The following is a 25,215-nucleotide window of genomic DNA, read 5'->3' as shown; positions in this document are numbered from 1 at the left end:
CTCACCTGAATCCCAGCCGCTCTGGGGGAACTCTGTCTCTGGAACTTCTCATCCATCTGCAAGAGGGAAAAGACACTCCAGGTTAGCGTGGAAACATCTAGAGGCGCCACATACCGTGCTTAGCCACCGCATTTGTTCTTCATAACCGGCATCCATGCTGAAAATGTCGCTGCACCTAAAAGATACAGAAAAAGAACTCAGTTCAATGCAAATACGAAAGGGGTGCATTGCGCATCGCACTCTCACTCACCTTCAGCGCTACTCATCTCAGCAGCATGCCGCCATCCCCAGACGCCAGCCATCATCTAAGGAAGGAAAGGAACGAAGTTAGAGAACTGTTCAAAAGACTCATTATACTTACCTGTCGGACTATTGCCACTGAAGTAACTAGGCAGCAACGAGCCTGCATCAATCAATGTGCCCCTTCGCTGAAAGCAGGACGGAGAGCACACTATCCAAGAAAACAAGGTGAGCTGTGGATCAAAGGGAAGGGTTGGACCCCGGGGAAGAAGGGTTTTCGAGCACACAGACAATAGGGAGTTAAACTCTACCAATCCTGTGTTTCAGGCCCAGTGTCCAGTCGAATAGCCTCCAGGGAAGGGTTTGAGGTCGTAAGAGGTCAGAACAGGCTGAGTGACGTCCCCGTGAATACCAGGTGAGTGTTACACTTCCTTAGCCCTTACCAGGGATGAACCACACTGTAACCATACCCACCTCCCAGACCAGCTGGAAAGGAAGCAGTAGTAGGCCACCTGCAATTAAAAGATGGTGGAACAGGAGATGGGCAGGGCCCTGAGTTCTTACCCTTTTATACACAATGTGACACATATACCAAGGTGGATTTTAAAGGGATACAACGGGGGCCCTTTTTTTTATTTTGAACAAAATAATGAACAAAGTATAAATGCTACAAGCTAAAACCAGACCCCTACGCCCTGCCTAGCACTACCCACTGTAGACTAGGGCCAAGAGAAGGCCGCAGTGGGTGGCTCCCTCCCTTGGGTGACTTTTTCCTTGACTTACGATAGGGTATTTCTACTTACTCAAAATTCTATAGCCTACCAGCTATACCTAAATAACTATATACATTCCAAACATAACAAAACACATACCTAAACACCTCACTTATTTAAATGCCTAACCAAGTCTATATACATTCATAACTTAAGTACCTAGGTACATAAACCTACCAACGCAAATAGATTACAAATAATAACATACAAATAGGTCTATTATTTAACATGGGTATTGCTGTTGAGGTCAGCCATACCCTGGGCTCATTACAGTACCTTATAGTATTTGGCTTGATGTCAAAATGCGCTCATTTTTTCTGGCAGCATCCACATTGCTAAAAGGGTGACACCATCATAGCACTCAGGCATGCATCAACTGGACCCAGGTCTGCTTCCTTTCCTGCATCGGCTCGGTGCAGGAGGCCGGCCACACACTCCTTGGGGTTGTGGCCATCATGCCAGAGCTCCCCTCTTCACATAGGCCACAAGGACTTGGCAGGCCGGGACTTCATTCACTGCACCGCCCAATTAGGACGGAGTGAACTTCCTCGCCGGTACTCACTGCGCTCTGCTTCACCTCCCATGATGCACCTGGCATACACGCAGCCTTCCAGATAAGGTGTGTATACCGTCTTTTTAAGCACAGAAATCTTGTCAATACATCCCTATTAATTATTCCTTGCGTACAGCTTACACAGGCTATATATAGCAGCCCCCCACCCATAAATCATGGAGTTCACCAGTGACTGCCTGGCCAGCAACAGCTTGCAAATTCACTCTTTACTTTAGAAATCCCTTGAAAGAAGCAACTGGGATAAATCCTGCTCCGTTCATTTTTTAAACACTCTACTCTGTTAATAATTCTATCAAGATAATACTTGAGTAATGTAGAAGGGAATTTGTGTTTTGTTCACTTTGTTCAACTGCCTGCATTTTGTAGGTTACAGTGTTATTAAAGCATTTTGAATCATGAACATTCGTTTTACATTGCTTAAGGATATTTAGTATTGTGTAAAATGAAAATGGTCTTCAGCTAGGGCTGCATTTTTGCATAATTTTCCTCTGTTTTAATCAGCATTAAATCGAGGCAGCGCAGTTGCAGCAGCATGGGTATTTCATACTTTTTCTTTTCGTCACATCAGCACATCATGTGCAGTTAATGGCTTGGGGTTCTTGATGTGGACCTTTTAGAAGAGCCTGCCAGCAAGCAGTTGGTAAGCATTTGTGAGAAGGAAAAGAATTTGGAATTCTATATGAAGTGTTTAAGTATTAAGATTGCATGTGTTCGCGTGCATGCACATGCATGAAAGGGTGCTTTGTTTGTTGTCTTAGAGAGCAAGGAATAGCTGGACATGTGGTCTGGACTTTACTTTAACTCCCTTTCCCACCGGTATCACTACAAAATACCTAATCCCATTACTGCAAGGTAGAAAACGTTGCATGGAAAACAACAAATGTCTCCCAAAAAATAGATGGGGGGGGGGGTGGGTAGGTGTATTTAATATAGTGGGGGTATGTGGTGGGATTGGAAGGGCTGCAGGGGTGCGGGGTCTTCCCCCATATTAAAAATACAGAAAATGTATTGTTTTATATGCTGCAAGATGTTCAACCTCACAGTAAAATAATTGTTATTTTCACATATATCCTTCCCACCATCCTTCTGAGCTGGTGTGATGCACACTGGTGAACAGTGTGAGAAGATGGCCATACTGTCATATACTTCAAACCATCTTACTCGGTCTTGTGCTTTTAAAAAAACCTCTGCTTCTTTTATTTCCGATTACTGAGTCCCACTGCCAAAATTCTAGCACATTTCAAAGCCTCATTGTGAATCTCCTAACTCAGGTAGGATACTCCAAAGAGGCTGAGAGCTTTTGTAAAGCCTGTTATGTCAAGGCAGGCAAGTCTCACATGGAACTGCCAGTGCCATAACCCTATGTGCCTTTCCGAGTCAATAGCCCGTTGAGAAAGGTAGTTCAGTGGATCAATAACCCTGCTGTAGAGATTATTGTGCAACATGTTAGTTCAAATCCTGTTGATATGTGATTTAATGCGTCTGCATCAGAGGTATGCGTTTAAGATGCAGTTAACATTCAATTGTAACAGAGCCGACAGCTTTTGAGTTATCAAAAGGACTATTAAATGTTCAGTGATTCAGAGCACACACATTTCATCAGCACTGCTATGCTTGTAATGGCTCAGAACACACATTTCATCTGGGCTGCTATACTTGTAATGGGTGAGAACAGACACATTACATCAGGGCTGCTATATCTGTAATGGCTCTGAACAAGCACATCCCATCAGGGCTGCTATACTTGTGATAGCGCAAAACACACATCTCATCTGGGCTCTTATACTTGTAATGGCATACAGCACTGTTAAAACCTCTGCATTCAAGCAAGTGCTGCATCTGATAAGACAAACCTCACACTCTAATTATCTGCCTAATGGCCAAAACAAGGTTTGCACACATCTAAAAAGGAGCACCAAATGGTAAATCTGCACTAGATTTGTATATGGAGAAGGCATTTCTAGCTGTTTCCTTCGCTCCTGGCTCCACTCTGAATATTCCTTATACTGCAATGGTGCTTTATGGGAGTTGCAGTCCAACATGGCATATTTTCATTGTTTGGATGTAAAAGAGAAAAGCTTTGAGCACTCACTTCCCACTAGCTCGGGAGTCATAACGCAGCCATCTGGTGGGTCTTCCCCCACTCAGAGGGGCTCCACCATTTTCCCAAACCAAGAGTGGGGCAAGTGTCACTTCACCACAATACACATACCTCAAAGCTTGGATCTATCTAATCTACGCACATTCATACTAACAGAAAAGCAATCTTGCAATACTTCTGATATTACTAACGAAACACAACCTATTTATTTTAGAAGTGCCAAAGTGCCAATACACCATGAACATGGCTGCAATGTGCTACATGTGATCGGATGTCAGAAAATAAAATGGTAACATGACTATTTTTGCTGTCTGTCTGTCTGTAATTCGTGCATCATCCATCGCTTCATCTTCACGTAAACATCAACATCTATGGTTAAAGAAGAAGGCAACTAACAATTGATGATTAAAACTCTAATGACAGAACATTATTTTGAAAAATTGTTCAAGGTTGGTTGTTGAAATATTGATACATGAACTGTTATTGGTGCCCTCAATTGAAAAGAGGTCGGATACATCCAAACGCAACGTGAAACATGTATATGTTAACTTGAAGGTTAAGTGAGCTTTTACGATTCATAATGAGATGCTATTGTGCAAAACAGATTTCCTTGTGCCTATAGGAGGGTTTTCTTCCCCTTTTCTCTAAAACATTTTATTTTCCACTTTCTTCTTCAGCAGACAAAGCAACATCTTTCAAAGAGTCTGAAAAGATTCTGGCGTCTTAGATTGACTGAATCGTTTACTTATGCTTTATAAAATGTTGAAAATGTGATACAGACTGGTACTTCTCTTTGTATAACATCCTTTTTTGTTGAATTCATGTATTTATTAAGTCAAGGAAAAAAGTATATAGGAGATAAAAGTCTAGTATTCAATAATTTTATTATAGAACTTTGTTCAATGGAATCTCTTTTATTGATGATCTTGAAACTCTCCCAAAACACCTTTGTGCCCAGTCTAGCTCTCCACAAAGAACACCCATCGTTTCATCTAAAGGACACAATCTAAGCATCAATATGGCGTTGGGCGTTAGATGACGAGGACCACAAACAGCGGGACTAATTCCAAGGTTTGAGCTAAACAGCCTAATCATTAAATAGACAAAGAAAATGATGAGAAGATGAGCAGCACTGATCTGGAAAAAGTGTGACCTTAGCCCAACGTCACAGGATATTGTAACCTAAAGAGAGGGGTTGTTCCAGACCCAATTGCGCTCAATCAATATTCCTTGATCGCATTATTCAAGAATATAAAACAATGGAGCTTGATTCAGATAAAGGGAGGTCCCTGGTTTGCTCATTTATTACGAATAACATGAAATGCATAAAATAGTCACATGTGTTTCGACCATACAAGGTCCTCTTCAGGGCAAACCAAGCTGTAATATAACCCCAACTCTCCATGACCCAAATCTTCTCTGATAAACTGGTCACTCAGACAAAAACAAAAACCCCAAAACTCCAATCATTCCTGAACATTCACTCCTCACATTTCAGTGTCTGCAATTGTGTTGGGCTTCTTAGAATGCTGTAATTATTCCCATTTGGGAGTTGGGTCTAAGAGATTACATCTTGATTTGCCCTGAAGAGGACCTTGTATAGTCGAAACATGTGTTGGCTGTTTTATGCAATTCATGTTATCCATAATAAATAAGCAAACAAGGACATTCTTTTTATATCTGAATCAAGCTCAATTGTTGCTTATCTATATTCTTGAAGAACATGATTAAGGAATATTGATTGAGTGCAATTGGGTCTGGAACAACCCCTCTCTCTGGATGAAAAGGACCCATGTCCCACCAGGAACCCACATCTTCAGAGAGCTTGCAAAAACCTGTATTATGATATCCTGGATATGTTGCAATACTTAGAGAGTTGTTCAATATCAAGAGTGTCTGATTTTGAATTGAGGGTGTAAAGAAGGATTTTCTAAGAGGTTAATGTCCTACTTGTAGTGCCTTACATGTCACAGGTGGCCTCAGAGCACATGAGCATGTTGGCAGGCAACAAAGAGGCAGAGAACATACAGTTGCATGAAGAAATAGACTGGCAGGGCCTACTACACACTACCTTTCCTGTACAGGCCTAGATGTAGTGCAGAGACCTCAATGGCTTACACAACTTACATAAAGCCTCGGCTCTTGGTCCTACTTTATCTCCATTCAGTTTTCACCAAAGTCACCCACACAGCTTTTACTTACTCTTACTTCCTACTACAAGGATGGGATTCACAGAGCCGGTACTGTCCTGCTTCACCTCCTATCATACAGGTACCAGCTAGTCCAGATTGGAAAAATGCATTAACGCACTGCCCAGTCAGCTGAGGAGTCTGAAGTGGGAGAATGGAAAACCAGGCTCCCGTCCTTCACCTCTCGCGCTTGGCCTAGAGGGTCACGACCCAAACACCCGCCACGAGAAGAGTTTGACCATTTACCAGACGACCAGATACCCTGGTACAGGAACATACGGATGTGTCCATCTGCTTGCCCAGCAGCCCGCACTGGCCATGCCGACACCTGCGGCGCGGATCAACTAGACTAAAATCTACACGTCGTTAGAGATGCCATGACGACCTAGACAACGGGAAGCACATCTGTACAAATATACACACTGGACATTCCCACACCAACCTACACGAAGAATATACTCAGTGCTATGACGTAGGCGACAGGCATATTCACGGACGTGCATCTTTATTATTTTTATATAGGCTGTCAGAATGCAGAAACGCAAGACGCGTCATGAACTTTTACTAGCTTGCTCACGCTTCTCTTTGAAATCAGGTACAACGATGAGAAATATAATAAAGACAATACCGATTATGGAATTATATGCTCCTATAACCTAAAGCACCTGTGCACCAAACGAACAACTTATGCACCGGGCCAAAGTAGGCCTTAAACAAGAGCTCCCGTGGACATCAACAAGACAAGAGCCAGTTGCTGATCCTGCAGAATGAGCTTGGCGAAGCAACCAGCCAAGGTCGCAATGTTGCAAAGCCACGTTCCAAGAGCAAATCATCAAAGGCACGATGTTGCAACCTCGCACTCCGCGCACCAACGTTAAAGTCACACCGACAAATTAAACCAGACGCACAGTAGAAAAACAATATTAATTGTGCAGAATTATGCCTCTTTCACGGTCCCTCCCCACGTGATCAAGCCGAAACTGACGAGATGCCAAACCCTGGAGAACAGAGACACTGGCAGATACACTTGAAAGGCTCAATGGACATCTGCAACAGTGGGAACGGTACCCCGTCTAGCTATGAATAAGTCCTCACATTGTCTGCATGTACCCATAGTGAAACATTGTTGCAACTTACAGGTACACCGAGAGCTGGGAACGACGGTGGTCCCAGGCTGGGAAGCTCACGGGTGCACCAATCAGAACTTGGGGTTCTTATCACTGACGCCAGCACATTTAGCCAATCCTCAGGAGCCTTCATGTAACAATTTTCATGTATCTAATTGTAGGGACAACCCAGATATACCACCTGACTACACCTTGTCCACTAATATCTTTCTCTATATGTGTGCTATACTAACCCTACCACTCGAACACCCAATTAAGAGTGGCGATAGGTTTTTTGTTAACTTTCTGAAGTGACGCAAGTAGCGCGTCATACTACAGTAAAAAGGGCCTGCGAGCCCCACAATTGAGTGTGTGTCAGGACGAACGCGTGCGCTCCTTGACCCATCCCTGCCGTTTTGTCTAATAAACAGCAGAGTCACCTTGCTCCTTGTGTGCGTCTCATACTCTATCTCATCTTATCTGGGATACACACGGGAGGAGTTGGGGCCTCCCTGCCTGGAGGTCTGCGGACGGCCCGGCCGACCCCGGCAGAATTTCCCCCCCGACAAGTCCACCAAGGATCCACCCGACACTAGTCATCGTCCATCTATACATAGAACCCATGGGAGCCTCTGACAAAGTTATTTTCTAACTAAAACACTGCCTTGCACTCACTCAATCCTGGATATGAAGCCAATATCTCAGAATCAACCCCACTGAGAACGTTGTTAGGGCAGAATTCAAGTTTGTGGGTTCCAGCACTCCTGTTGCCACAGCAGCCCTTTTTTATTTTTTATTTTTATTTTTATTTTATTTTTTTAATCGATGTTTTGCCCTAGGATAGCCCATATGTCTCCTAGAACAGAGGTGCTTTTTAAAAGCACCCACATTTAACTGCAGTGTGATTTTATACACTTGTGGAGTAGGCTAGTGGAAGCTAGAAATTATTTTTTGATTTAGCATGGATGCGATAGTAGTGCTAGTATGGTAGAAACTGGAGTACTAATGTATATTTGTAAGCCGTGCTCCCGGCAGTTGTGTTTCTGGCAATCTCTTTGTCTGTGGAAAGCATGAGGCAGGACTAAAAGGATTGTTGCTCAAACATGCACTCACTCCGAGACAAGCCCTGTATCATTTAGAGTGGCTTGGACTGGTTTAGACCTTTCCCCTGCCCCAGTCAACTCCACGACACCTCCAATGTGGGTAGAATCGAGTGTTTAGCGGTTTCAGGGTTGGTCTGACAGACTGACCACCAATATCTTTGTGGGTCTGCCTGGTTTACATGCTTAAATAGGAGTGACCCTGTGCAGTCCTCAGATCAGTGGATTGTTACCTGCACTGCTAGAGGATTAGCCACGAAGATGAACTGATTTGCTAAGACCAGGTTTGCGGTCTAGGTGAAAAGATCTTTTTATTCATTTAGAAAGATCGCTCCATGACCGCACGGAGCAGTCTTTCTAAATCGAACTGTCACGCCCCTGTCACACACGAGTGCGCGCAGGGGCTGACAGGCTCGGCAGGACCTGAAAGCCATCTGGCCCACCCTTGGTCGCCCCCCTCACAATTGCTCCTGTGGTGAGACCATTCATGTTGGCTGACTTCCCACTCATTTCCCGCCATCTATGCAGATACTCTTGTCAAGTTCCTATGTCTTCCAAATGATGCATTGTTTATTGCTTCTGCTCCTGCCTGCTAAGTCGCCCTTTATTTTGTTCTCCCTTTGTTTGGGTCATTGCTGGTCCAAGGTTCATGACCCTGAGTTCCATAGCCTTATCCAAGCCTTGTAAGAGAAGCCCTCTTCTTAACGGGTTCTCCTGAAATCTCTGAACCAAATCTTCAGCCATCGGCACAATACCGGCTTGCCTCCAAGCATCAGTATAATCTTCGTATTTCCCTACAGGGCTCTCCTGGGTGTTGGCTATTGGGGTTCTGTAAGGCACGCTCTACCATGTTAGTCATTGACTTACATTGGCCCATACCCTGAACTGCTTACTTTTTTCTCTGGTCATCTGTGGCTTGAACCTCGTACTGGAGCTCTTCAAGTAGATTTGTTCTGACATCCAGCAAGGTGGGTTGCTACTTTGTCCAAGCCTGTGCGGCAAAACAGATAATTACATGGCTTTATTTTATAACCATGTCTCTTCCGATTGGATTTGTCCTGTAGCTCCTATGGAGAACGCTCATCAACTGTAAAACTCCTTCAAAAGTGACTAAAATATGCATTTACCTGATTTTTAAATGTTTCCTACTTGGGTCCCTGAATCATTCTACTTTAGGCAAGACTGTTAGCAATTGTATCCCTGATTCAATGCCAATTTAAATGTATTTGATCACTAAACCGCACTTCTGCCATCATAACGTTTTAGCATACTGTGTCTAACTGTGGTTACATTGTTACCAATCCCTTTCTAGGCATGTCATGAGACCATATTGGTCTGTTTGTACAATTCTAAGCTTATTCTGGCCTTTGGTGGCACTCTGGGCATTGTTGGAAATGTGCTAACTTTATTTACTAACTCTAGGCACTGTATCGAGTATATGGCCTACATGTACATTCAGAATTTTACTATGTACTAGAGGTTGTGGGAATGACACACTGTTCAAATGTTGCTATTTTGAGTCCTGAATAGGACTACCATAATGTATCTCAGTGATGTACAAGGTTCCCTTTTTCTCCCCATCTCTTATCATTACAATGTACAGAGTTTACCAATGGGTAGAGGGCATTAGATTTAGCTACAGGAGTGGGAAGGGTCTGCGTCTAGGCCCTTTATTGTTGTATACATAAACATATGTATTGTATTACAACCCAAACTAACTTTGACAATGTGATTCAAGTGTAACCTGAAATAAAGAGTATGTATGTTCAGTATGGCTCTATTCGATTGGAATATTTGGGACTAATTTTACCTATCCACCAGGCTTCAGCTACCTAGTGCGAAGCCGGACTGCTCTGCCAGAGGTACCAATGAAGGGTGCTTGGTCTGTCTTTTGGTTGCAACCCTGTGTACCCCTAGGAAAGATGTTGTGCACCCCTCACCAGAGGGCGTGATAAAATCTCCCTGACGGCCATGAAATCCAACCAGCCAAACACTTACCCAATCATAGCTGCCATGGATCCACAGCTCAGCTATCCCCAAGCTCCAAATCACTAGACTTCAGTTTGGACTGCAATTTCTCAAGCACCATGTTGCCTAAAGGCTGAGATGCCCTACTACCAAACAGCCTTACTATGAAAAAAAATCAAGCCTTTTTTTGTCTTCCTCCAACTTGATGACTGCAATTGTATCACTGCCTCGATCACACAGCAGCACATCATGCTGCAGTCAGACTGATCCCTGGCATCATAAAATACGATCACATTAAGACTACCCACCTCCATGATCTACACTGAACACCAATACTAGCCCAAAGAACCCTTAAACCGTCTATCACATACAAAAAGTAATACGTGTTGGGCATTCTGCGCTCCTGAAATTATACAGCAAATGTTACAATGGTAACAATGGTTATATGTGCAATGGTTCTCTGTTAACAATGTATGGCTGCTTGGCATGAGAGTGATAACTGTACATCCTTTTTTAATATTTCCAACCAAAAAACATGCGGTATTCAAGAAAGAGAACCATTTCCTCTTTGCCTCGAAAGGTGCATCAACATGAACAACCTGTAAAAGTACAGAAACTCACTCGATCTTCGTTTTGTTTCAGGGGCAAGGGAGCATGCCAGTAACAGACCCCAGAGTTAAGGGACAAATACTGCCCATGGACTGGCTGAGACACATCAGCTTAGCCAAGTTCCCAAGCCTGTGTTCAAAAGATATGCAACAACTTATGTTCCCAGTCAGTACATCGAAACATATCACAATAAAGGTTACAATTGAGCTTGGATGAAACTGTGAGCAGTGCAGAGTGTACATGTTCAGGAAGAATGATCAAGGAACAACACTAAAAGAGCCTCAATTGCTAGGATAGGAACCACACGAAACATCATTGCTCAGAGTAGAATTAATGAGGTACCAACAACATCCATGGAAACATATGAACAACCCCAACAGTGCATTTATGATTTTAGTAAGGATTATGTTGATAATATTGCAAAATACATACATATATTTATACCATTGTAAAATAATGGAGTTTGCAAGTACCTAGGCCCCCAGCTCATAAGGTCAAAGACAGAGCAAATGAAATAATGCACAAGCCATGAAAAAGGAAGTGTTGGAAGGGAAGCAAGTAATGTTTCCAAAGAGGAGTTGCAAAGTTGAACTGGCGATGGACAGTTCACAATGATGGGAACGGTAAGACAGTGCCAAACTATGAGGTCTTTTAGTAAGAGGATGCAAAAGTTATCATTTTGTTGTCAAACTGTCATAGCTCACACAGGGATGGGTTGAAATCTACCAAATCACTCAATCCACACATCCTCCCTCCTCTTGAAATAGCCAATCTGGTACGAAGTTCAGACAATACAAAATACAAAGAGTAGCATCCAATCAGCACCATGGGAAAGGAGATGATCTCAACACTAATTAATCAGTAAACTGATGTCTTGTTACGGTCACGAGGTTAGAACAAGCCAATAGGGCTAGATATTGTATAGATTCACCTATACTGCACATGACGATGGCCAATCACAGGCTGGAGATATGTGAATAACCTGTTACATTTGTTGTCATTTCACCTCTGATAATTACTATAAATGCAGCCATTTTCGGTGGCCATGTCGAATTTTTTTGGGCTATTTCTCCAGCCGAGGCTGTGTGTGTGGAATAAACTTTTGTTTTTCTCACATCTCGTGCATTCCTTTTTTAATTGATTTTATTATTGGAATTGGGACTTGCCTTAAACTAATGTTAGGGGGAAGAATGGCATCTGCAAAGCGCAGCTTCCTGGAGGCAGAATGATGAGTGCATTTGGAGATGAGGAATGGAAAGCCTATGCCACATAATACTATTGGTACAATGCAGATGCACTGAAATGGATTCACTTTGCTACCAGCAACCGGTGCAGGGCAGATATGGCGGAAGCGGTGTGCTCCCAAATTTGAGCGTGAGGGATCAGGAGGCCAGAGACAACCTCTCAAGAGGGTGGGACCCACTACAGGAGAATGATTTTTCTTTTTAAGGGGTACAATTTTAGCCAGTTGGCACATATCCAGTAGTACTTGATATACAATAAACACAAACCTGCACTGTAAGACATGTGGGGCTGCTTGTTACTCGGGGTGGAAATTGATGGATTGTTCATCTCCTGAGCTCATTCGACAAACTTTAGTACAAGAGCCCCCCTTTTTCATTTAAAATTACTTTCTTCTTACCTTGGCAACAGGTTTCTGGGGTTTTCCCATGGCACTACTGCTCGTCGCAGCCCCATCTTTCTTCTTGGCTTTTATGGACTTGTTCTCGTTAGCAGCAGCTGCTTTAACTCGAGGAACCATGTCTAACAGGGGAAAAGGGGAAACTGGTTATCGCAAGAGATGAGGAAGATACAGGTGAAGGAGTATGGAAAACAAGATCCCTGCATCCCGTAAAAGAATACAAGTACAACGTGAGACAAAACATGGTATAGTAGCGACGGGATCTCATTGCATACCCAAGGACCTACCTTCCTTCAGGCTGAAACCAACAGAGTGGTCACCTCTCGACGCGCCCAAAGTAAGTGATATACAGGCTATAGTGAGGTCAGATTATAGCAGTTGAGACACCTTTCGATTGCCCTATGCAGAGATGGACAAAAGGTGTCACAATAAAGTAGTTGTACTCAGCGCTTTCAGTGGGACACGGGTTAGAGGTTTGGCTCGGGCAAGGGTGTGTAGCCTTAGCGGTGGGGAACGTAGAGACACAGAGGGGCCATAGTGGGAGACAAGCAAGAGGGGTGGGACGCTTAGGTGCGCCCTCTCCTTTTTGTTTCTTAATTGCGGGTGTCTGATCCAGTGATTAAGAAACAAAGGGAGAAGGGGCACCAAATGAATTGTGGTGCCCCACCTTTTGTTTCTTTGTGAGAGGTACCAACACCTCAGGTAGGGCTTTAACTCAACATAGCCGTGTGGTTAAAGGGCTGCCTGGAAGGTCGGACCTCTGTTTTTTTTTTATAATCAGAAGCTCTGACCGCGCAGGAAGTCTTTTAACCACTTTTGAGCTGCTAAAGGAAGTGTTTAGTGCTTCTAGGGCTAGTCGGGGAGGGAGGGGAAGCCCGCCAGAGCCCGAGCTTGGGAGCAGTTTTGAAGACAGTCAGGGCTCTGCCCCAGCCCACTTACAGCCCTGGTTGTACTCGTGTCCATAGACATAAGGCAAATCACCTACAAATAAACAAGGTGCCCGTCTCTTGATGGACAAATTGTAACATGCATAATTTCACACAAGTGCACTTGTTTGTTGACTGATTAACAGGAAGACAAGTAGCGCGACCTCAGAGCAGAAAAGTACTCCCGGATGGCGTGTGGGAAGAGGTCACAATCGGCTTCTTTAGTCCACTGATGTCAGGAGAAAACATTCTAGGTACCCCAAGATTGAGATACTGCCATCAAGAGCAGCCACTGCAGTAATCCCTGCATTGGACTGGAAATTCTCAGCCTACGGTGTACCAAAGATGGTACAATCTGACAACGGCCCTCCTTTCACCAGCACAGACTTCCAGAACTACGGCAGATGTATGGGATTTCATCACAGGAAGATCACCCCACTGTGGCCCGAGGCAAACGGGACAGTGGAACGGTTCATGGCCAATGTCAAGAGAGCCATCAGGATAGTAATCTTCACCAATATGCGCATAGAGCAATCCCTATGCCAACTTTCCAACTCCTATGGGACTACCGGAACACACCCCAAGACTCCACCAGGACATGCCCGGTAGAACTAATGTTCGGCCGCGTAATACGCTCCAGAGTGCCCTTCGAGGCCCAGCTAACGGAAGTGGACCTACAAGAACATGAGGCCCACAGAAGGGACAAAAGTGCCACCATCTTCTGCGGCAGAAAAAAAAACCACATATACACATCGCTGTTCAACCCTCAGCCCCTGACCATCCCCACCATGAACGGATCCATGATCACCGCTGAGCGAGCTGACAGACAAGTAACCAGGAACAGTTAGTTCTTCAGAAAAACACTCAGCCAGGGGACGCACCGAGCATAGGGAGGCATATGGCGGGAGGCATATGGCGGACGACACCATAGCTGCATTCACCCAGCAGGCCTCCAAGGGGCCCATCCCCTACAGGGACCACCTTGGGCCACCCATTCCCAGACCAGCTGGCGCCAGCCCCAGGAAGAGGGTAGGGCGGAGGGAACCCCAAAGTGCTAAAAGGGGGCATTATGAATGGGGGTGAAGAGAGGTAGCCCATCCCCTATTGTGGGCTTATAAGCACGGTAAGGAGGTTAGAGCAGCCTCATTCCGGATCAGCTGAGGGCAAGAAGAAGCTGGGGGTCGGTGTATGAAGGGGTTGGGTGAAGGGAAAGTAGAGAGCTCTTACACCTGGGCAACGGGGAGCAAGGGGGGGGGCAGGCGACAGGGATGGAAAGATGTTTAACTATCCTGCACCTGGGAAAAGTAGCAAAGTGTAATCAGCTGCGAAGTGAAGCCGTTGCCAAAATGGCGAGCATTTGAAGTTTGAGTTAATACGTTAATAATGTGAAAAGCTGATAAAGTTAATAAAGTTGAAGAAATGTAATAAAGTTAACTAAGCCAAAACGTACAGCGTCAGCTACGCACAACGGATGCTGCCCACCAAGCATGGGGGTGGGGGGTGCGGAGTGAGGATTTGCAGCTCAGAACAGAATCCTGATGCTGCATTACCAGCTCATAAGTACTGGAGCACCTGTAAGATACCTTGTGCTTAATAAAGCAACTGCGGCCTATACATCCACAAACTGAGTCAGGGTATTATTTCCAGAGGGGGGTGGGTGGGGACGAAGATGAATCCGAAGCAGAGGGACAGCTTGACCCCGCAAGGGGATAGACGGACGAACCGATCCATCCCCGATCCGAAGGCAGGCCATGACGCACCATTCAGCGACCCAGACAATGGATCGACGAGATGGGGTAGGACTACGTTATTTTGGGGGAAGATGTAGAGCGTCTTAAGTGCTCACCAGGTCAGGTGACACGACCACGAAGGAAGGAGGTCTGAGGACCCAAGTTTAAGAGACAGAACGCGGCAATAAAGCAGTTCCATGTCTGACGTTTTGCTGTATGGCTTGGTTTATTGCAAGCGCGCGTAGTCCCGCATGCGCCACGGGTATTCAAGACCCGACATGCCCCTTGGGCTTACATTGGTGGTTGTTTAGTTTGGGGCCTTCCTGACCGTTTTAGTAATTTTGCTTGGCCTTCCTCTCAATCGTTGCCAGTTACATACTTTCAAAAGTACCTGTAACGAGGAAGCTCAGGTAAGAGGTGCAACGTGTCTGCATTTCATAATTCACAAACCATTCCTTGAACAATCTTCCTTTAATAAGGAAGATAATTGTGCACCTCCTCTTCGTTCCCTCCCAGTCAGGGTTCACTGTTCTGCCCAGGTTTGGTTAATACTTTTTAGCTTTAAATGGTTCCCAATTACATTCAGGAACGCTTCCCCTGCATCCATTATCAAAGTTCAGGTCCTCGCTCTATTGAGGGTAGCTTCGTTTTGTGATCAGCCCTGAGCATACCGGTCTGTCTGGTTTGCTCCGTTCCTCTGGCAGCCCTCTGCCTTAGTCCGGAACGTCTCTGCTGATGCGGAACCTACGCATTGTGTGATGCCGACGGGCACACCAGGCGGCAGAGGTCCTCGAATAAAGACTTTCTCTCTCTTCTTCTCGTTCGCATCACCACTCTGCTGCTGCCAATATCCCAAGAAAAGTATTTCTTTTTCCAATGCCTACAGCATCTTGGTTATTCTTTCTGCTGCCACCAAGAAGACTGCTAATTCTACCACGACCTCTCCCTCTCTTGCTTCGACAGATTATCCCGTTCCTGCAACCACTGGTGGCTGCTTCTGTCCACACAACCACTGCCACGACCGCCACAAATGCTACTACTTCTCTTCCGTCCGTTTTTGACTGACTTAGTTTCTTATCCAATGTGCATCACCTGGGGAACTGGGACAACAACTAGAGTGCGGTTTGCTACTTCCTAGCCCCTCCGTATAGGGCCTCTCATCCCAGTGTCATGTAATCAGTGCTTTAAGTGGGCCAGAGCAGGCCCTGGTAGTCTCCAAAAAGTGGGGGCGCAACAAAACCTTCATTTCCGGGGGCGGGGTGGGGGGGGGGTCGGGGAGAGGGGGGCTAAGTGGTGATGGAAGGGGCCACTTCAGAAATTAGGCAAGCAAACTTGGAGGCTCCACCCCCACTGTTCTACCCCCCCCATCCCCAATGGTCTGGTGTGGGGACTAACTATCAAATAGTATATTGTAAAGAATATGCGGAGGCGATGGAAGTCTTTCTTGAAAGTAGCAGCTTTAAAGTTTTACTGCGTTTGTTCAAGTACATTTTTCTGAACAAACTCAGTAAAACTTTAACACCTCCATTTTCGGGGAAAGGCTTCCCTCACCTCTCTGCCTAACAAAATGCAAGTGCGCACATTCATGGGTGCACCTAGTCTGAAATTTAGGCGGGGGCCAACCCTTCAAATGTTGGGAGAGGCGCCAACTTTAGAGACAGTTGAGGAGTGGCAAACCTACTTGTGTTGGGGCATCTACATTCATTACTCATTGTAATGAGACCCTTCTAGTGCAGCTTCAATGTTACAATCAGTTAACTCTCCCCTTTAAGTCTGAAAACACCCACTTCCTGCAGATCCTGAAGGTCCTAGAAAGTGTGAAAATGGCAGATGGTGTGCAATGAAAGACTCAATATCATAGCATAACAGGACATTGCAGCGTGTGGGGCAATACTCTGGACGGCCCAAGCAACTTCAGTGGCTGGGAACAACAAAAGAAGAAAATGTAATGTTGCTTCTACCACAGTTAGTCCGCTATACTAATCTCTGGTGCACCGACTGGCTGGTAAGACTGTCTGCCTGTCAAATCAAGTGATACGAGACTGGGGGAGGGCCAGTGCAGCTATAATGCAATTCTATCTGAAAGTATTGAAGCCACTAGCAGATGAGCACCAGGGTATACCAATGTGTCCCTACACTTATTAAAACTGTCCTATTGTAAGGGTGTACACGTAATCACTTAAGAGTACTCCAATTTTTTGCATTTGAAGTCGGTGCGATTACATCATTTGCTCGGGATCACACACCTATGCTAAACAGCGATATAGGGATTTTAACCCACAGCCCCCTTCTTCCACGCTTTACTTGGAACAAATATTTAAGTTTTGGGTGTAAAGCCCTACAATAATATAGTCCTATAGAGTTTACTTGCAAAATACACAAATTGCATAGTAAAGCATCATGACAACATGTAAATCCTTATAGCAGCACGATGGGCCAAAATGGGTGTACCTTTATTTTCCACATCTTGAATGGAAAACTATAAGATGCAAAAGGCAAAATATCTATTTACCCACTTTATTTTCAGCGCTTTAGAAGACACAATGAAATAAGTTGTATCATAAACTCACTTCGGTTTGAAGATCCGTCACAAACCTCCAGCATGTTGTTATGTATGCTTTAAGAACATTCAACTAAGGACATCAAAGCAAACTTTACTTTTTAGCATATCACGCTATTAGACGTTATGGGTATGGGTATGAACACATTTTCAAAGGCTACTTTATTGTGTTGCTCGCTTTAACAGTCTCAGATTTGGAAGGTGACTGGTTGTCTTTCAGTTGGAAATTCAACCATCATGCATAAGAAAGGCTATGCTGCTGATGACAAAAGAAACGTGTTGTCTCGTTCATTACGAACTGGCTGCAGAGCCAGGGACGCAACCTGTGTATCTCAGGGGGGCTGTGACTCTGGGAAACGGACAGTGCTTGATCATACGACCCGAGCAGATTTGCCTCAGAAAGAACAAAATGCACCCAGAAGCATGTTGCTGATCCTTTCAACTGGTGAAGGCTACGGACGCCCCGCCACTCAGCTAACATAGGGGGGGTACAGCCCAGTCAGCTCAATACGTTGCGCACCTGCCGGCTGGGGCCCCGGTCCCACCACATCACGGCGGGAACACATTATCCCGCCACGGTCGCAGCCATGACAGGAGATGCGCCTGCCATTGAGGCACTTCTGTCAGTCATTGTAACTTCCTCTGGTGACCTCTCGCGCGATGGCTCACCAGAGGAGGTTACTGTCCTTTTGGTTCCCCTAGACATCTTTAACCCTCAGCAAACCTGGGGCCTGCTTGACATATTTCAAGATTTATAAATGATGGCTTGAAAACTGAAAAGAGCCCAATTCAAGCCATCTTTTATAAAGCTTTGCCGATTGACAAAGACGTAGTCAAAGTTTTATAAATAAACCACGAAATATGTTACATATTTCTGTTTAAAAAAAGAAAGCTTGAAAAGTACACAAATCATAGCAAGGCACGCAGTATATAAATGTAACCATTTATGTATGCACCTTCCTATGGTTTGTGTACTTTGCAAGCCATCTTTTATAAAACATAGAACTATGCAACATATTTCTATATTTATAAAAGATGACTTGCAAAGTACACAAACCATAGTAAGGTGCACACAACATAGCATTTATGTGCGTACCTTTCTATGGTTGGTGTACTTTTCAGGCCACGCAAATCATGCAAGTCACGCCCCCAAATGAGGGCCCCCCCCTCAAACCCCACTTAAAGCCCTCTATGTAATATTTTGTATCCCATACCAGAAACGTAACCCCTAGTCTTATCGGAAAGGTACTGTGAGAAACCTGAAGGTGTCTAACCCGCTAGTCCCCGCGGATCTGTCATCCCGGTGGTCAGGACACAGCCATGGCTTTTGGACAGTTCCTGGAGGTGGACCAGTGCTGGAGGATCACCTGGATAAGGGGCCTTTGGGGAGTGTAAGTGGGACACCGGATGGCGAGATGCAGTGTCCCCTTCCCTGTAACACATTTTACCCATTTTACCAGGTAGGATACTTAGGAACTCCACCTCCCCTCCTCCTTTCCCGACACAAACACTTTCTCACGGACAGCTCACCATGACCGAAAACAGACTAACTCCAGAGCCGTATACCCGAAATGTCCCAATACAATGGTCAGGCAATTACTGATCATTACACACACCTGACTCCATCACACTTCCCCACACGGATAAACGGAAGCGCACAAAAGCACACTGAGCAAGGAAAAGCACACGAGGAAGCAGCCGTTCCAAGATGGCAGTTTAATACGAGCAGAAAGACTGCGAGACCAGATAAGTAAGTGCCCTTGACCTTTTCAGCCCGTTACTTTCGGGAGCATTGGAAAATAAGAAACCCAAGACCCGGAATTAAAGCTGAAGAAACCTGCATTGTGTGTCGGAGGTACCTGGGATCTCCCGTGTCGATAACCAAGGCAGGGAGGAGCATGTGTCGCTGTGGTACAGTCCTTGGCTCGTACAACAAAGCAGCGCCAGTAAATCCAGCACAGCTGTTTAGTCAGGGAGACCGATACCAGACCAGCCTGTGTTAGAACCAAGGTTGCAAGCAGCAACATTGTGAGGAGAAATCTAAGAGAACAGTGTGGGGTTTTTATGTGATGAGCGACACAAATATAATTGAACAACAGAGGAGTGACTGAACTTTTGAAGCCAATAAAGATACTGTAAACAGAGTGGTCCGGCGCCACATGGGTGCTCATTCGAAGGTCTAGGTTAGGTATCCAACTGGTTGGCAAATGTGAAAAAGGAATTGTGAGATCAAAGTGGTCCTGCAACAGGTCAAGCAGATCTGCAGATAAGGTGCATTTCATTTTCTACTGAGTACCATTTACGCTGTCTTCATTTCATAAAAAAAACATATTTTCCTCCAGTAGGTGGCACTGTAGTGCAAGAAAGTGCATTAAACATTTAACCCTCAACATTTAAAAGATTTCCCAAACTCAAGTAAGCTAAGAATCTGTTTGCCATTTTTTTTGGAGCACTGTTCGTAGTTTCTCCATATTGACTGCTAGGGTTGAAGCTGTGTGTTTTGTGTTATGAATGCTGAATAGGAGTATTGATTTTGGGAGTTATTTTCACTTTTTACTGATTTGCAATGATTCCTCTAAGAGCAGAGGCACCCTCGCAACCCTTGGATGTCTTCATAAATCATCCCTAGCACTGCACGTCCTAGTTGTGATGATGAAAGGCCAACACTGTGGTGATCCCGAGGGCGAAGATGTGTCCAGTGGCCTTGACAATGCCCTCTTTTGTTTACCCTTGTACAGTGGAGGAGTTTGCAGTCCGCAGACTCCTCCTTGGGGTTTTTGCAGAAGCTCCTCTTTGTGGTTTCGAAGGTGTCACAGGCATTGGTATGGTCCTGGTTTTGAAGTGAAACAGCAGGCCGTTCCACACTGTGCCTGTGTGGAGACCCTTGACCTGAAAGTGTGTGGTACACCTACTCTTTAACCTAGCTTCAGCGTTCATCCTTCACTGCACTGTGTCAGGCTCATTACGAAATAATTTCTCTGGAAATTGATGTTTGTAGATTGGGGAATGCTTGCTATGCTCCCTGTTAAAAATGCTTAATTGAGAACGCCAGTCAGAGCTGCTAATTAATAGCAATGCTGTTAAAGGTTTTTTTTTATATCGTGCATTGCATTTGCATGGTCTCTTGGCGCTATAGGATTCCTAAGAAATTAGTTTGGTTTGGAGAGTAGGCACAGGGGAAAATGCAATAGAGCGTGCTGTTATGCCATGCGTGCAAAGTACCCAGGCTCTCTGAAGGTGATTTGTAAATAGTACTTGAGCTATTTGTATTCAGATGCTGCTGTGCTAGGTGCCCGTGTACCGTAGTGTTAGTGTGCGTGGGCTGATCAGTTTATAAAAGTTGATGAGTTGTATGTAGACTACTGATTTTCTTATATTGGGAGTGGGTGTTCAGTTGTTTAGAGTATCCTAGTCAATGTGCTGTTATATGTTGAACTTAGAATCAGTGCCCCAGATAAGATTTTGAGGTGGGAGTATTTTACTCTCTATTTTGTAAACTTTGAGAGTAAATGTGATTTTAACAGAGTAAAAATGACTTTTCTCCTTCGCAAGAGAGTAAAATGTATGCGACATCCAGCCGACGTGTGAAAAAACTGTATGGAAATCATTACTATGCGACAGCTTTCTGCATTGTGACAGAATACACCTTTCATTATTTCTGCCCATTTGGTCTCTCCTGTATATATTTAAATGTTGAAATCACAAAAACCTAGCCAATTATATAGTAAAGCAAACATGAATTTGTATTGTGTGTTTTGAGGTTTCGATAGCAGAATTGTCTTTTGATGTTTAATGAAAGTCCTGATTTCCTGGAGCTATTCCTACCTAATGGTATGCCAATGTTATGATACAACAGTGCAGAGAGGCAAGGACCCCATGCTAAATTCTATATCTAATCTAGTGGTCAAATGGTTATTTATATAGTTTTTTTGGCAAAGCGCTGTACATAGAACATATTTATCACAATTACCACCAAACCAAAGTCGGTACTCCTTTATCGACTTCGAAAGGATGAAAGGCTGAGGTGGACTATCCGGGATTCCAACCCGCAACCCACAGATCGCGCAGAGATTGAAGCAACGAGTGCTCAACGGGCTGCGCTATCTTACTGGCTAACATCTTTCAGAGGTTGGTTAACCAAGCATCGACTGAGGTATGATGATCACAGTACCTAGATGCATGATGAACCATTTATGAAGCGCTACATAAAGTTAAATACCTATCTGGATTATCACAGGGACAGGTTTTTCTGAGTTTCTATTTGAATTACCAATGTAACTTAATTTTGTTTGTTTTTTAACAGCGCTTGCACTTTCTTGAGAGTCAGGTTTTTGATGTTTTATTTGTAGTCTTGAAGATTTGAGAGGCTAGAACACCTGTAATCAGTGTAATGACAATTACCCCTGAGCAAAGACTCTGCTGCCACTGACCATTTATAGTAATGTACCCCATTGACTGCAAGGTTGAATGAATGTAAACTAGACTGTGCATAGTCATCATTTTATACACTGTTTATATAATTAGACTGTAAATTAAATTAGAAGTGTAAAAATGATCTGCCTCTGCATGATTATGTACACAGCACCGGAACTCTGAAAAATACAATTGTGCAATACTGGTTTGCTTTCACTGGAAAAAAAGCAGAACTTGTTAAAAAAATATATAAAAAAAATCTCAATTGCAACATAGTTTTCCGTCTTATTAATTATACAATCCTAAAATTCTAGGAAAACATGCAGTGTTTCTGAAGCTGAATTGAAATAAACCATTCCTTTTATCAGTGTGCAGTTTTTTTTGAAAGGCTTCAGAGAAATACATTCCGTTTCAGAGGTGGCTTGCAATTACATCCATGTAGATAAAAATCACAAGAAGCCTTCTGGTTTCTGTCAAGTAACCTGACCTTTGCACTGCCCTCTGCTCTAAACCTGTGTGTAAATGTACCCAGGAAAATAATAAAGCTGGCGTATTTCCAAGATGTTCATGTGTAAAAAGGCCTAGCACTCGCCTTATCTGGAGCCCTGCTTAGAATGGTTTAATAAGACATATGATGGCAAGATCCTATGGCGCTGAAGTACCATATCTACTATAACAGCCCACCCCTCCCCCGCTTGATTTTGAAAGGAAGCCTCGATGCTGGAAGTGTTATAAATAATTGTGACGCCGGCTGTACCACTAGTTCATTTGCTTTTTACAGGGTTCAAGAAATGCGTTTGGACGCTTTTTCTTTCTCCCGAGCCAGTTATAGATACAGCCCATGCCGACATCATTCAAGCACTGCCAGTTTCCCAGGTCTCAGCTAGGCAGGCACATGTGGCTCTGCAGGACGTTAAAGTGAGCAACACAAAGCACCCATTTTATGATGGGTTTATATCATAAACACATCATTAAATGGGTGCTTTTTACCCATGTCTACTAGCTTGACATGCAGAAAAATAAAGTTGCTTTAAGTCACTAATCAAATGTTTTCAACATCATGAATAACAATGAGCTGGAGGTTTGTTGCAAAGAATCTCCATATCTGAGTTTATTACACAACTTCTTTTATTACATGTATTAAAACACTGAAAGTACAGTGGGGTTAACTAGATTTTGGGACTTAAAGTTTACCATTCAGGAAGTGAAAATTAAAGCCACAATGATATTCTTTTGACTCAAAATGTTGCTGTAAGGATTTACATGTTGTCAGGTGGCGTTATTATGCAATTTGTGTTTTTTTTAAGTAAACTCTATAAAACCTCATTACTGTATGTAGGCCTTGAAATCCAAACTATTTGTACTGAGTAAAGCTTGGAAAGTATGTGATCAAATTTGCAGAGTGGATTAAAATCCCTGCTTCACTTTTCAGCCAAGGTTTGTGGTCCTGGTCCCCTGTCCCTGCACTCCTCCTCTCCTGTGCTCCCCACTCTCCCCACCTTTCCAGCCATCCAACTCCCTCCTTTTTGGATGCAGCCAGAGTACCAAGAGTTCCTTTTTTCCATTTCCACCCCTGCTTTAATCCCTCTGATGTGATTCGCGATCACAGGCTGAATTGGCTGTGATGCGCGTTATGCCAGAGATGCAGATTCTTTACTGCCTAGGAAGAAACCTATCGGGCAATCAAGACTGGTCACCTAGGATTCCTAGGTGAGCAGTAATGTAAGCAAGTTCTGTACTGCTAACACTTCCTCACTCACACTCTCTGCAGGCAATACATTAGTCTCAATCTATAGTAGTTCATAAGAGTTTCGAAGCTCCAGAAATTTGAAAACGTAGCGGTGTACGTAGCATGTACTTCCAAGTTATTTTATGGCAGAATATTTTCCACAAGTGTAATAAAATGGTTAAAGGCAAGCCAGTCAACTTTGATCTACAGGTCTGATTTTTCGTATGCATTGGGTGACTGCTGGATACGTTTTACTCTTGCAGAGGAGAAAACTAATTTCTCTTGAAATTGCATTTACTTCCCGTTGTTCAGTGGTGTATTGTCAGAACATACACCACTTAACGACGGGACGCTACCCAGGGATTACTCAGATTGGCTATTCAGCCGGTTATCAAGAACGGACACTGCTCGAACGCTCAAGCACAAGAAATCTCTAAGAAGGATTACATATGAATTGCCCACCGCCTTGACAAAGACTTCGGTCGAAACACGTATTGGCTTCTTTCTCACATGCACCTAGCATATTATGCTAGGCCAACTGGATCACTACTAAAAAATAAACCTCACATGTGAACACAAACCAAGAATTACAAACTTATTTCAACCGATAATCAGGAAACTAATGGTTACAACCATTCTCCAGCGCCATTACTAAACAAGGTTTGCATATTCACCCATAATTTTTCTGTTAGTTCACGCATGAGACCAACACTTCTGAATCATGGATTTATCCTAACAGAAAAATGAATTACATGACATACTAACTAAAACGTTTGGTATAAGATAGGGCTTGGGGCTTGACTGGATAAGGAGCATACAGCGCAAATGTTTTTGCATTTTGTGCTACCTACCATCTAGCAGTTTTGGATGGATTGCGCCAATTGATGGCAGGACCAAGAGTAATTTCCTATGGTGGTATGGAAGGCTACTGTCAGTGTTGCCAACCTCTGCTTCAGGCTATGTGAAATGATATGATGTCACCATGGATATCTAATAGGGTGCAAGGAGAGCAAATTAATACAGTGGGAGGAATTTCCAGCGTTAAAACAGAACACTTTCTCTTTGGATGCCTTCGCTATACCCATATATTCCAGGCCTGAGAGTTTATTATTTTAAGTGCTAGACTTTGGGTAAGGATTATCCCTTCGGCATCTGGCACTTACAATGCTCGTTTGAGATTGTGAACGGATCATGTAAAATAAGGGGTGCTAAGCTCAGAGTTTAGGGGCACTGGGTTAAAGACGCCCAGCAGCAGTGATCATACTGCGCTGGCTTTATCCAACTCCAACAATGGGACCTTCTTTCAGAGTAGATGTGCGTAAGGGGGCAGTGGCCCTATGCCTCCCGCCCCAGGAGGAGTGGATTGGAAGTCGAAGAGATGGCTGGTCTAAAACGGAACTACTACATCATGTGATGTCTGATGAATGCTGGAAACAGATGATGGACTTCACCAAAAAGATAAGGAACATACCGTTTTAGTGAGTTGTTGGGTGTGCAGAGATAGAATGCAATACTGCCTATTTTCTTGCAAGACAATGGAATAATAAAACCGTGT

The 25,215-nt window shown here is 44.0% G+C and overlaps 1 protein-coding gene across 2 annotated transcripts in view; it reads right to left on the bottom strand.

The window, feature by feature from the left end:
• The window catches only part of CENPQ (centromere protein Q), a 486,431-nt gene that overhangs the window by 412,184 nt on the left and 49,032 nt on the right, over nucleotides 1-25,215 (bottom strand). For both annotated transcript variants that reach the window (XM_069628870.1, XM_069628869.1), the window contains exon 2: nucleotides 12,303-12,424. In XM_069628870.1, the coding sequence (XP_069484971.1) occupies nucleotides 12,303-12,422 (120 nt within the window). In that variant the 5' untranslated portion in view covers nucleotides 12,423-12,424. The remainder of the gene's footprint in view (nucleotides 1-12,302; nucleotides 12,425-25,215) is intronic.

Source organism: Ambystoma mexicanum, chromosome 12, assembly GCF_040938575.1.
Source record: "Ambystoma mexicanum isolate Mex_15411 chromosome 12, UKY_AmexF1_1, whole genome shotgun sequence".
Taxonomy (NCBI): Eukaryota; Metazoa; Chordata; class Amphibia; order Caudata; family Ambystomatidae; genus Ambystoma; species Ambystoma mexicanum.
This window is presented reverse-complemented; position numbering and strand designations above follow the sequence as displayed.